At 47.3% G+C, this 11927-nt stretch overlaps 4 protein-coding genes across 4 annotated transcripts; 2 read left to right on the top strand and 2 right to left on the bottom strand.

The window, feature by feature from the left end:
- Window positions 1-1615: 1615 nt before the first annotated feature.
- On the bottom strand, window positions 1616-3872 carry F4822DRAFT_405904 (cytochrome P450). The gene is made up of 3 exons (XM_051458353.1): window positions 2925-3872; window positions 2643-2847; window positions 1616-2584 (listed from the first exon to the last, which is right to left on the bottom strand). Exons 1-3 carry the CDS (start codon window positions 3708-3710, stop codon window positions 2202-2204), a joined length of 1374 nt encoding a protein of 457 aa, XP_051313038.1. The 5' UTR covers window positions 3711-3872; the 3' UTR covers window positions 1616-2201.
- A 1180-nt stretch (window positions 3873-5052) lies between these two features.
- Window positions 5053-7722, top strand: F4822DRAFT_277791 (DUF1604-domain-containing protein). The gene has a single exon (XM_051454821.1). It carries the CDS (start codon window positions 5312-5314, stop codon window positions 7511-7513), a length of 2202 nt encoding a protein of 733 aa, XP_051313037.1. The 5' UTR covers window positions 5053-5311; the 3' UTR covers window positions 7514-7722.
- An 18-nt stretch (window positions 7723-7740) lies between these two features.
- Window positions 7741-10827, bottom strand: F4822DRAFT_405899 (small-subunit processome). Its single transcript, XM_051458352.1, has 3 exons — window positions 10211-10827; window positions 8070-10151; window positions 7741-8011 (listed from the first exon to the last, which is right to left on the bottom strand). The coding sequence occupies exons 1-3, from the start codon at window positions 10664-10666 to the stop codon at window positions 7829-7831; spliced, it is 2721 nt and encodes a 906-aa protein (XP_051313036.1). The 5' UTR covers window positions 10667-10827; the 3' UTR covers window positions 7741-7828.
- Window positions 10828-10991: 164 nt separating this feature from the next.
- On the top strand, window positions 10992-11927 carry F4822DRAFT_277742 (mitochondrial ribosomal protein L27-domain-containing protein). Its single transcript, XM_051454819.1, has 2 exons — window positions 10992-11389; window positions 11500-11927. Exons 1-2 carry the CDS (start codon window positions 11201-11203, stop codon window positions 11620-11622), a joined length of 312 nt encoding a protein of 103 aa, XP_051313035.1. The 5' UTR covers window positions 10992-11200; the 3' UTR covers window positions 11623-11927.

The raw sequence follows: 11927 nt of genomic DNA, 5'->3' as shown, positions 1-11927 counted from the left end.
TGGGCAGTTTCCAAAGATTTGGGCAGTGAGGGTGACAGCCTGGATAGGCCCCCCCGGGAAGTTGTGTGGTTGTATGGTTGTATGTGTACGGAGTAGGTACTGTAGAGGTAAAAAGGTGGTAAAAGGGTTGTAGGCCGTGGGCAGTCGTACTGTAACGGTTTCTGACCTGGAGCTACTAAAGTTACAGGTGGAAGCCTCGCCGCTATTTTGCTCTTTCCCTCCTTAAGAAGGGTGTGGATTGGGTGGATTAGGGGGACAAGGATTAGGCTTAGTGTCTCCTTAGGTGTACAAGCACGCTAATTGACCAAGTTGTCGGGCACTGTGACGGTAGATTAATCGGTACATGTGCATGTATCTTTTTTCACGCTCCAATTTAATACCATGATAACGGCGGGGGAACAGCTAGAAATCGGGCAAGTTACACATACAAATAACTGTTTAACGTCTCTAAATGTACCTAGATAAATACTGTGCCCACTACAACTCACACGTGTCGGCATCAATTAGAGCCATCTACGCTAATCGGGGGCAACCTACATCTATCTCCTCCACCGGGCGTTCATTCCCGGCGGCCATTAACAATATGGATTATCTTTTTCAACAATATCTGGACCTGTGCATCTAGAACACGAGGGCAGATAACATTCGATTGATACAGTGGCAAGAAAAGAAGATCCCAATTGAATTCCACCCCGCAACCACACGGAAGACCGATGTCGATATACGTACCTAGGTATCTATGTACACCTAAATACTCCAAATATAGGTACACAAGTACTTACGGAGTACTAGATGGATATTTTTCAATGTTAAACCTGAAATTGTTTCAACCCAGAAGAAAACCCCGAGAACAAGATAAAAGAGACGCAAAAAAAGAAATAAAATAATAACAAAAGTCAGGCTCGCGGCTTATTAACTAATCAAAAACAAAGATGACTGGGTTTTGTTATTGAACATTGAATGGCTTGGTATGCACCTTACGCATTCCAGTCCAGCAGGTGATGTGGCTTTGTACTCGAATAACAAAATGACGAAATCTAGAGAGACGGTCCCTGGAAACAAAGATGTACCTAAGTATAACGCAAGTACTAATCACCGGACTAATCGTGGACTAACGGGGGAACTAACGCACTACGGCGGTCCTTTAAAGATTATACACGACATTAGTCTGGTCCTTAACTCTCGACTTTTCAACATTTTTTGTCACGTCCAACGATCAAGAAACAACACATATGTTTGTTTATTCATGAGAATCCACTAACACCACTAATACAATACCAATTGGTCACGATACGGGTAATAGATTTAATACCGAACAAGTCGTTCAACTACACGTATTACGTTTCAAGTTTTAAATCCCCCTTTACTTCTCTTCATTCATACTATCTTGTCAAGTGATACTCCTATGTACAAAGTAGGCGAGTACATTTTATACATAAAAAAGAAGTCGACAAGTGCATACATCCACAATACAGGGCTGGAGGGTTATGACGACAGCACCCAAAATGTTCCCACCACCTATTGACTAACAAGGTTGTATTGCAGAATCAAAGCTTTACAGATTAGGAAAGGAAAGGAGTATGAATGGGCATCCCTCTTTTTTTCCATCTCGTTCGGTCAGCCAAGCACCATGATAGGTTGGGTCTTCACCAACTATTCCGCTTTCATCGATTTGTTGAATCAGAAGATGGTTGAACTACGTGATTGGACGCTGAAGCGAGATATCTCCCAAAGTAGCGAAATGGCATCGAAACACCCCCTCCAGCGAGCAAATACCCCTATTATTACACCTATCATTCAGAATCCGGTATGACTTTCAGTAAGTCTTCGTATGACTTAGTGAGGCTCATGCAAAGTATCAAGTTTACAAGTTGATATTAGTTCATATTGAGTCCTGATGGCAGGCATGCCACACATTCGCTTCCAACCCCCCCGTCAAGGCACCCTTTAGATTTCATCTCCCCCCTACCTCGAGCCATTTTGGGTTTTATAATACTACTGCCAATGGAAATTCATAACCACCGTCTAGTCTCTAGGAGGCTCTTATGTGAATATTTGTATATATTCCCTTCAAATCTTCGCAAACTATCCCCGACCCATTTGTTAGAATGAATCTCAACTTCCAAAACTCATTCCATCCCGCCCAAATAACGGACGCATACAACACCAAGCTCTCAACCCGAAAGCTACAAAGCTAGGATTCAAGGAGTAATCCTTTCCAGGCGAATCTCCAAACCACTTGGCCGCATCGTCAAGCTAGGATTCTGGATCTTGAACCCCTTTGCAACCTCTAGGATCCTGAAATTTCGGATAATCTCAGCAAGAATAATCTTGATCTCCATAAAGGCGAAAGATCTCCCAGGACATATACGTGGGCCACTAGAAAAACACTGGAATACGTATGGAGATAACTGTTCGCCGGACAAGCGATCCCACCGCGTCGGGTCCACCTCGTCGGCATTACCTCCCCATATTGCTGGGTTGAGCGCAGGCACCGAAGCCATGATGTCGAATAAAGTGCCTTTAGGGATCGGGACTCCCTGGATTGTGATGTCTTCGATTGTTTCGCGGAACATACCAGTTGCTGTTGTTCGGTTTGGGTTAAGACAGGACCTTATGAAATATTACTGGGGATCACTTACCAGGTGGGTACAAGCGAAGCGTCTCCTTGATAAAGTTATCGAGGTAAGATAATCTATCAAGCTCGCTAAAACTAGGGTCATCGCCTAGTTCCAAGATCTCCTCACGCAGTCTGTTTTGAATATCGGGTTTATTTGCCATGAAGTACAGGCCAAACGAAAGCATATACGCAGAGGTTTCATGGCCGCCGGCCATGCAATTAAGGAGCTAGAGAGGTGTCGTATGTCAGTATACACATTGGTGCAAATCGGTGCTTTACTCCTTTCAGTTCTTTTATAACTTACATGGCCCACCGTCTCTGATTCTGTGGCACCCTCAGCCGAACCGCCAGGCATGCTCTCTTCCAGCAGAAATGTCAAGATATCGCGCGAGCCACTTGTTTCATACTTCCCAGCATCCATGGACTTCTTGAGTTCTTCATGTCGTTTCCTCAATAATTGAGTCACATAATTCCTGAGCCATGAGGCTCCGAAGAGGAAGTCACGATTTGCTTGGAGGGGGAGCCATCGTGTTGGCACGTAGGAATTAGCAAGCATCAGTATCCCGCCTAGTGTTCCTTGTGCGAGGGTATTCATATAAGCATCATGGAGTTCGTATTTAGCTTCTATGTCGTGGGGTTTAGTCTCTCCAGGCAAGGTAGTCGAAGCTACACTCCCAGCATCTGTTCCGAGGACGGCGATAGTCGTCACGTCAAGGGTGAACTTGCTGAAGTACTCACAGCAGTCGATGACCCCGGTCTCACCGTCATTACCAACTGCGATAGATCGATCGAAGAGTTGGTTCACCTCGAATGCTTTGGCCTTGAACACAGGCTCCAACTTGCGAATATTAGTCACGGTGAAGCAGCTGTTGAGTATTTTCCGATGGGCTCTATGTCGGTCGAACTCCATGGAGACTATACCGTCGCCCAATATCTCCTTCATGATGCGTCGCCATGCGGCGGACTTCTGGAAGGAGTAGCATTTTGTCTGGAGGATTTCTTTAAAAGCTTCGACGCTAATGGGCACGAGTACTTCGGTGTTGGCGAAAGATAGATATCGGATGAAGGTAGCGTTAGGGTTCTTCCGCATCCAGTCGATGTATAAAGTGGTAGGTGTCTCGGACCTGAGCAAATTGACGAACTGGCCGATGAAAAAGAGGCTATTCTAGATGATGCTCTCCATTAGGACCCGGACATGATGGGACGAGTTCAAAAAGGGGAAAACTCACGGTTGGACCAGGTATGTGCCGTAGAGGTGAGAAGTATTTATGATACAAGAATATTCGGTAATATTTCAAGGTCAGATACTGGATAATGAAGAGGATACATCCTGCCTGGATGCGTGTGAAGTGCTGAATACCGAGATACTCTACAAGCCTTGTGACTGCGAAGGCTTCGATAGCCGCAAGGCTAGAGCACTTGATAACATCCATGACTTGATGTGTAATTTCCTATTTGAAATGCGATCTGTAATAATCCTACGTGGAAATCTGGTTTTGAGGCTACACGACATTTCCATTGAGTTTCAAGTTGAAGAGTATGGTGTCTATATAGTCCGTGGAAAGCAAATACTCCGAGCGTCACTCCGTGTACACCTATTACGAATATACCTATTCGAGGAACATACATATGTAACGTGGGTGTCAACCACTTACATTACAGATAATTCACACGGAAGAAAGCGAGATATCCGATGTTGTGAGACATATTACGCAGTGAGATCCCAATTTCAAGCTCCGAAACAGGTAAAGTAGATATCCATTTGGATCATGAAAATGGTTCACGATACCTAATGCAGCTGCTGGGCTGAATACGCCGGCTTGATTATATGGTTCAAAATGATTGAAAAGTGGCTGCAATACCAATCTCATATTCTGCAGTGAACCGAACTCCAACGGAACATTGCATGAACCCGAGCATGTATGAACGAATACTTATCTCATAAGCAGGCTACCTATCACATTTTGCTTTTGATTCCTATCAATTTTGTCCGTAAAAGGAAAACCGGGAGGATCCTCCTTATCACTCCCCGAACGCCACTTGCAACCCTAGAAACTTTAGAAGCAAGTATATTGCTGTTTATTATCAGCTGAAAAGTCGATCCCCGTGGAAGAGTAGAACTTGGGTCAACCTGCCAGCTCGCTTCTTCTAACCAAGTCGGTGAGGACTTCATGTGGGATTTTGATGGAAACGAATAGAGCAAATGGTCACGATCTTCTTGATGGTTATATTGACGTAATTTTGTATCTTGCTTACGTTATTTCATTGTGTAGGTTTGGTGTGTAGGACAATCTGGAGTTAAGGCTGCATTGTAGGTATGATCGGGGTGATAGATGATAGGAAAAGAGAGAGGGATTAGATGGTAACATGGAAATAAAGAGGATCGTGATCGTGGCTTAAATGACGTTGTGGCTAAGCAATCTTGTGTAATCTCAGATCGCCCAGCTCGGTGGTTCCCAATCCCGATACGCTATTAATTTTATCGATAAGAAACACCATTGTCTTTACGTTATCGTCTAAACTCCGTCTCGCGTCACTCTCATATGCAAATACCTCTATGATCCGCGATGTACAATATTGCAAACGCAATAAATAGACACTCTAGCACTTCGAATTAATTACAACGACCCCTGAAACAAATTGTGCTAGAGACTTCACCCCCCAACATAATACCTCCACGAAAATCCTCCCATGTCCTACAAGCGATCCCGCGCGACCTTCGAAGCCGACCTCCAAGCCCAGCAATCACCATACGTACTCTTCGGCACACCGCTGCCACCCCTCGACCCCGAAGTACGGGACGACGGCTCCTACGTTCCAGTATGGAAGCAAGAAGTGCGCGATGAGCGGGGGCGCAAGCGGCTCCACGGTGCCTTTACCGGAGGTTGGAGCGCTGGGTACTTTAATACTGTCGGGTCGAAGGAGGGATGGACACCGTCGACGTTTGTCTCTTCGCGGACGAATAGACATAAAGATGCTGCGGAGCAGAAGCGGGGGAAACAGCGACCGGAGGATTTTATGGATGAGGAGGATCTTGCGGATGCTGAGGAGGCGCAGAAGTTGCAGACGGCAAGAGACTTCGCTGGGTTGGGTAATACAGATGGAGATGGACTGGGCCGACGTGGAGGAGGGCTGACGGATTTGTTCCGGACGCAAGGGGAGACTATGGGTGTTAAACTACTGAGAAAGATGGGCTGGAAAGATGGCCAAGGAATTGGTCCTAAAGTTCGTCGAAAAGCTCGGCTTGATGTTGGCAGCGGTAAACCGGGCAGCACAACTCAGGATGGGCCCGATACATACCTCTTCGCGCCGGAAAATGTATCCATGATATCATTTGTCAAGAAACTAGATCGAAAGGGTCTCGGCTTCGAGGGTGAATCAAAATTGACACCTATGGGACCTAACGCACAAGCAGATGCCGGCTCAAGCTCGGACGAAGACTCACGGAATGGTCCATTAATACGTCCGAGTGCGACGAAGAAGAAAAAACCGAGCAAATTCTCTAAAGGGGGCATAGGAATAGGTATCCTAAATGACACAGGGTCCGACGATGAAGACCCGTACGAGATCGGCCCGCGAATATCGTATAATAGGGTTATAGGGGGTGATAAGAAAAAGAAGAAAGCGGCAAATCCGACATTACGTTCGGCGCCAGTGTTTATATCTCGGAAAAGCGCCCTTGCACAAGCAGGCAAGAACCTACGGAAATGTCACGACGGTCGCTTGCCACTTGATGGTTTCGTATTTGGCACCGAAATAGACGATCCAGCGTCTGCCATCAACTCAGAAGCGAATAAATGGCCTGCACCACAAATACCGCCAGACTGGAAATCCAGCAAACAACGAAAATCCGATCCATCATCATCAGACTACATATCTACAGCCGATGCAGCCAAAGCATCTAAACTTGACCCCAAATCCCGCGCCGCACTCTTAGGCGAGGCCCAACTTCCAGGGAAGTCCGTTTTCGACTTCCTATCCGCATCAGCGCGCGACCGCCTCGCTGCCGCAACAGGCAAAACCAACCTGCCGGCCGCTCTAGGTGAAATACCTGAAGGGTATACCCTAACCGAGGCGGAGCGACAACAGGAATTACTCCGTCAAGTCCCTGAACTTGACAAAGCAACCGCCGCGGCAGCGATAGCCCGAGGTGCCAGTGGTGCAGGGGGCGGACCGTACGCTGATGACGAGTCAAAACGCGCCCGCTATCGAGCATACCTCGAATGGGCAGCCGGTCTCTCCACCAACCCGCCCTTCAAACCCGCCAACCTAAAAACCGAGGATTGGTTACGCGAACTCCATGAATTCCGCAGCTGCGCGCTGATTTTTAAGCCCATGACCGGCGCCATGGCGTCTCGCTTCACAATTTCTACTTCTTCCTCTAAACTAGCTGCCGGGCCATCAGGTACTCCGGGCTCAGAACAAGACTTAGTATCGAGACCACCGCCAAAACCATCGGATCCAGCCGAAGAAGCTGCGAAGATGGGTCTGTATGGCTCGATGACGCGATCCGTGGCGGATTTTTATCCAGCGAGGTTGCTGTGCAAGAGGTTTGGCGTTAAGCCGCCCGCGCATGTGCAGCCGGATTATGACTTAGGCCAAGACCGAGGGAAACAAGATTCGGGTGCGGCAGCGAAGAGTATGCCGACTGCGGCTACATTCGGGGGTACAAGTACTAGTGCGGGTGCGATGACGTTAGATGAGTTATTAAAGTCGGCACAGATGCCAGATACGTCAGCGCCGACACCGCCTAAAGCTATAGAAGCACCACCGCCGCCGTCGCAGCAGGTAGCAGTAGTTAACGCGGAAGTAAATGAAGCGCTGGAAGGCAAAAGCGCGCAGGAGGATGTTCTGCGGGCTATTTTCGGCGATAGTAGCGATGACGAGGATTAAATGCATGGCTTGTACAAGTTTGGAATAGCGAGTAAATCATTTGGTTGATTGGCGTGCTAGATGAGATATACCCCTTGAATAAAAATAAAGATATGAATTCTGATTATGTGATAAGTAATCGTAGAGTTTATACCTTCTTTTCTGTCTGGCTAGTTTAAGTTTTGGGGGGGGTTCGTATTTAGTTTGTTCTACGCACGAATACTAGGTCATCGCGAAGGTAGAGAAGATCCCAAATTCTATTTTATGTTCGCATAACGCCGTAATATGTCGCCAATGATGCTATATACAAGCGCAGCGCTAATTCCACACCGTAGTTTAATGCGTAGGCTTCGCAATAGGCGCAATAATGCCCTGCTTCATCAATATCTTCGGCTTGGTAGCCTCCTGGAAGGTCTCCTTGGTCATCCACTCAGGTCCTACAGGAAGGCGTAGAGCACGCTCATATTGCAACCTAGACTCGTAAGGGTGTGGGAGTTGAGAAGCTAGAAATCTGTCGTTCTGTAAAGCATGTTAGCGAAGGATTCGGAATAAAGAATGGCTTGATAGAACGGCATACCTTCTTATTGCGCTTCTCGTTAATAATAACGCTCTGTAGCCCAGCATCCTTACGATCTTTCTTTGTGATACCTTCCTGCTTGGTAAGGAAACGTCCTTGATGTCGTTTCTTCTCGCGGTTGCTGACACCGTCACCGACCCAGCTACCCCACCCGGGAAGCGTATTATCGATGATCTTGTCGTCGTCATCCTCTTCGATGGCGGCTTTGTCTTGCTCAAATTCAGCGACGACATCTAAACCACCAAAAGCTTTCTCGATGAGATCTTGCTCGCGGAATTGAATAGGCAAGTGGCTTTCGCCGTCGTCCGAGGAGTCATCTCCATCGATGACAACTTGCTTTTTGCTCGGCTTGAATTTCTTCACCGGCGCTGCAGACGCCGCTACAGCTACCGAGTCTGCACCAAGCTCTAGCACTTCCACGTTAGAGCTAGTCTTCTTTCCTCTCTGTTTCTTCGAGGGTCCGGCTGCCGCGGGCTGACTCCAAGCACCAGCTATCGAGTTTGCATCCACGTCTTGTGGAACCGAAGCCGAAAGACCTTTCGACCGTCCGGCAGCCTTAGTTGTCACTTCATCTACAGGAATCTGAAGGCCGGCCTTCTCCGCCTTATCTTTCTTGCTAGCCTTAACGAGTTGTTCGCTCGCCCTGGCTTTTTTATCTCCCGATGGCTGACCGAATTTTCGTCGGCCGATATCTTCGGGCCCATCATCGGATTCATCGTCTCCATCGTCATCAGAGGCTAGATCCCGCCGTATCTCAGCCACCAATTCGTCATTGGCCTTTTTCTTAGCTGCCTCGGCTTTCCTCATAAACTGCATGCTCATCAATTTCGACTTGGGTTGCCCATCCTCAGCATCGGAAACATCATTAAGTTGTTGAAGAAGTCTCTTTCGCTCGTCGACATCATCTGAGCCACCCGAGTAGTCAGAGTCGTCATCAGAGTCACCATTAGCCTTTGCAGGCTTTCCTTCGATACGTCGGCGCAACTCTTCGTCTCGCCGCGCCATATCGGCTACTCCCACTCGAACATCGTCATCCCAAGCCGCACGGCCGTTTTTATTAGTCATTTTAGCCCACTTGCTTTCACGATGTCGAGCACCCATTCGTTCCATAGCTCGCTGGCGATCTTGAGCTTCACGTTCTTCTTCCGAGTCGATTTCCCCAGTCGCAGCCATGATTTCGCGTTCTTTAATCTCATCTCTTTCTCTCTGTTTTCGATGTACTCGATGGTACGCCTTACTCTTGATCTTTTTGATGCGTTTCGCTCTTGCGTCTTCTCGAGACTTGAGTTCTCTCTCGCGACGCTTTTGCTGCCACAGATCCTTGAGGTTGTTTCCTGAAAGACCCTGGGCGTCGTCATCATCTAGGTCTTCCGTTTCTTTCGTTTCCTTCTTGGCACTTGGACCCAGGCCACTTTCTTCCATAATAGCTAAAATGGTCTGTTCCAATTCAGTCCCCGCTGTTTTGTGATTTAGAGGTTGGATTTCGCTGTTATCGTGTCTGGCGAGACCGGTTTCTGTCTGCGGTAGAGGGAAGACGAGATGATCGGCTCTTCTGTTATGCTTAACAGTTTCGGTCCATCGATCTAAAACCTCGTTCGTTTTCTCATACGCAGCAGTGCGATCTAGCTTGGCTTGTTGGCGCCTTGCAAGTGGTACGTCAAGCTTCTGCGGTTTGCTGGATTTCTCCTCTTTCTTCATAAGCTTAAGAGATTTCTTAAGCTGAGGATCTTTGATTCCCAATAAGCCTAGGTCTTTTAACCCTAGCTTCGGTTTTGTGGTTGTCGGAGCTGCATCTTCTTCATCCGCATCCTTTACCCCAGAGAATTTGGAGACCCACGCATTGATACCAGAATCTGACACATCGTCATCTTCCTCGTCCTCGACATCGGAAGACTCATCGCCGGATACATCGTCATCTCCCGATTCTTCGTCAGAACCAGACTCTTCCTGGTCGCCTTCGGGTCCATCATCTTCCGACATAGACATATCCAAGGCTTGGGCGAGGTCAATAGCATCCGATCCAAGCGAAGCGCCATCGGCATCATCAATATCTTCGTCATCGTCGTCTTCATCCGAATCATCCTGTAAACCACATTAGCCATGTTTGACACAATCTCCCAAGCCATAGTAAATTTCATTACCTTTTTCTTCTGTTTCGGCTTCTTCCTACTCCCCCTAAACGCATAATCCTCAAATCTCTCCTCATCGCTCTCACCAAACGCCTCATCACTGTCAATTTCGGAATCATCATCCTCATCGACACCAACGCGCCACTCATTCCCACTACTATCGCTGCCATATTCCACATCCTCATCATCACCACCACGGCGCATCTTCCTCGGCGGTCCCTCATCTTCATACTCATCCTCTTCATCGTCGTCTTCGTCTCGCGCATGCTTGCTACCACCGGTGGCACGAGGGACATCTAGTTCGCGATTCCGCGGTGTGCGCTTTTGGTTATCGGCGTATTCTTCTGAAGCGATTGCGAATGCGTTCATAGCTTTCTTGGTCGATCGTGATTTCGATCGCTTTTTGCTTTTTCCGCTGCTGCTTGCGCCGCCGCCGAGCGGGCGCCCGTGGGCTTGTCGGCCGGGCATATTGAAGGATGCCTTCTACGAGCGATTTAATAGGATGCAAGTCGTTTATTCGCAATTCCAATATTGCCTTAAATCTTAATACGCACTCGCAGGCGCCTAACCTCCAAGCTCAACCCAAAGCCTAAGAAGCTACTGAGATGTAGAATTTACTATGCGAATTCCCATAAAATAAAAGCGGTGTCTAGACTTTTTTTCTGCCATTCGATAACGATAGTGGGGGAGCTTTAACTACCGTAAACGGCTTAGCGTATCTAAGCGTCCAATTAGAGTTATCAGAGTTTAACTTTGCATACAGTATCCAAGAAGTACCTAAGTACCGGGCCCACCCGAATTCGTCGGTTTTCAAGATCGCGAATTCCTCAATTCACACAACCTACGACCAGTATCAGCCTATGACATCGACCAATCGGCCTCTTCTCTTTCAATACGGAGGTAGTTACTAGCAAATCCGCATAACCTGCGACATAGATTACGATATACCCGACCATACCCGAATAAGCCCAAGAAAAAGAAGGGAAAAGACAAACCACCAAAATGCAGCCCACCCAAGCGCTTCTAAAGCGCTTCCGCAAGCTACCCTTAACCACCAAGGACATCAAGAAGGGATACTACAAGGGAACGCGAACAGGAAGTATGGGTCGACATACCAAGTTCGGCGGGTACATAATCGACTGGTCCAAGGTGCGGACATACGTCGTTCCTACCGGGTTAACTGAGTTTAAGGTACGTCCTTGTGTCTTTTGCTACTATACCTTCGTATAATCGTATAGAGTTGGAAGTGCTGTGATAGCTAGGTGGCTGGGGTTATAGTGGCTAACAAGATGATAATACAGTTAACGCCCTTCGTAACGAACAAAGTGCCGCCAACGAAAGGACGATACGAGGGCTATGCCAAGGGACCGAAGAGCCCAGAATTGTATTTAGATCGATGGAAGTCCGAGAATGGATTAGATTGAAGTGTCTATCACATGTCTCAAAATGAAAATAAATTACAATTGCAAACTGTATACCGACGAGTACACGAAACATAGACATATACGCTCGGCTTATTGACAAAGCCGACGACCGACTTCTTATAACGGGCTTTGAGTAACTTCCCCGGAAGCTACTACGACCTCAAGGCATAGTGGATGGCGGCATAAGGGTATGAATAACGATATATATGTAAAATCTGTATTATACCAATCACATATGCATCAATCATATACAGCTACACATAGTGAATTCAAAGCCATACTGTAATAATTTCAAAATATTCAAT

Source organism: Hypoxylon trugodes (assembly GCF_022578975.1).
Source record: "Hypoxylon trugodes strain CBS 135444 unplaced genomic scaffold F4822scaffold_6, whole genome shotgun sequence".
Taxonomy (NCBI): domain Eukaryota; kingdom Fungi; phylum Ascomycota; class Sordariomycetes; order Xylariales; family Hypoxylaceae; genus Hypoxylon; species Hypoxylon trugodes.
Note: the sequence above shows the minus strand (reverse complement) of the source record. Positions and strands in the feature narration are given on the sequence as shown.

Excerpts from the sequence above, each read along its gene's own strand:
- F4822DRAFT_405899 (XM_051458352.1), bottom strand. The coding sequence starts at position 10,666 with ATGCCCGGCCGACAAGCCCACGGGCGCCCGCTCGGCGGCGGCGCAAGC. Across the intron at positions 10,152-10,210 it reads AGCCGAAACAGAAGAAAAAG|GATGATTCGGATGAAGACGA; the intron begins GTAATGAAATTT and ends TGTGGTTTACAG. Across the intron at positions 8,012-8,069 it reads ACGAGAAGCGCAATAAGAAG|AACGACAGATTTCTAGCTTC; the intron begins GTATGCCGTTCT and ends CATGCTTTACAG.
- F4822DRAFT_277742 (XM_051454819.1), top strand. The coding sequence starts at position 11,201 with ATGCAGCCCACCCAAGCGCTTCTAAAGCGCTTCCGCAAGCTACCCTTA. Across the intron at positions 11,390-11,499 it reads CCGGGTTAACTGAGTTTAAG|TTAACGCCCTTCGTAACGAA; the intron begins GTACGTCCTTGT and ends ATGATAATACAG.
- F4822DRAFT_277791 (XM_051454821.1), top strand. The coding sequence starts at position 5,312 with ATGTCCTACAAGCGATCCCGCGCGACCTTCGAAGCCGACCTCCAAGCC.
- F4822DRAFT_405904 (XM_051458353.1), bottom strand. The coding sequence starts at position 3,710 with ATGCGGAAGAACCCTAACGCTACCTTCATCCGATATCTATCTTTCGCC. Across the intron at positions 2,848-2,924 it reads AATCAGAGACGGTGGGCCAT|CTCCTTAATTGCATGGCCGG; the intron begins GTAAGTTATAAA and ends ACACCTCTCTAG. Across the intron at positions 2,585-2,642 it reads GCTTCGCTTGTACCCACCTG|CAACTGGTATGTTCCGCGAA; the intron begins GTAAGTGATCCC and ends ACCGAACAACAG.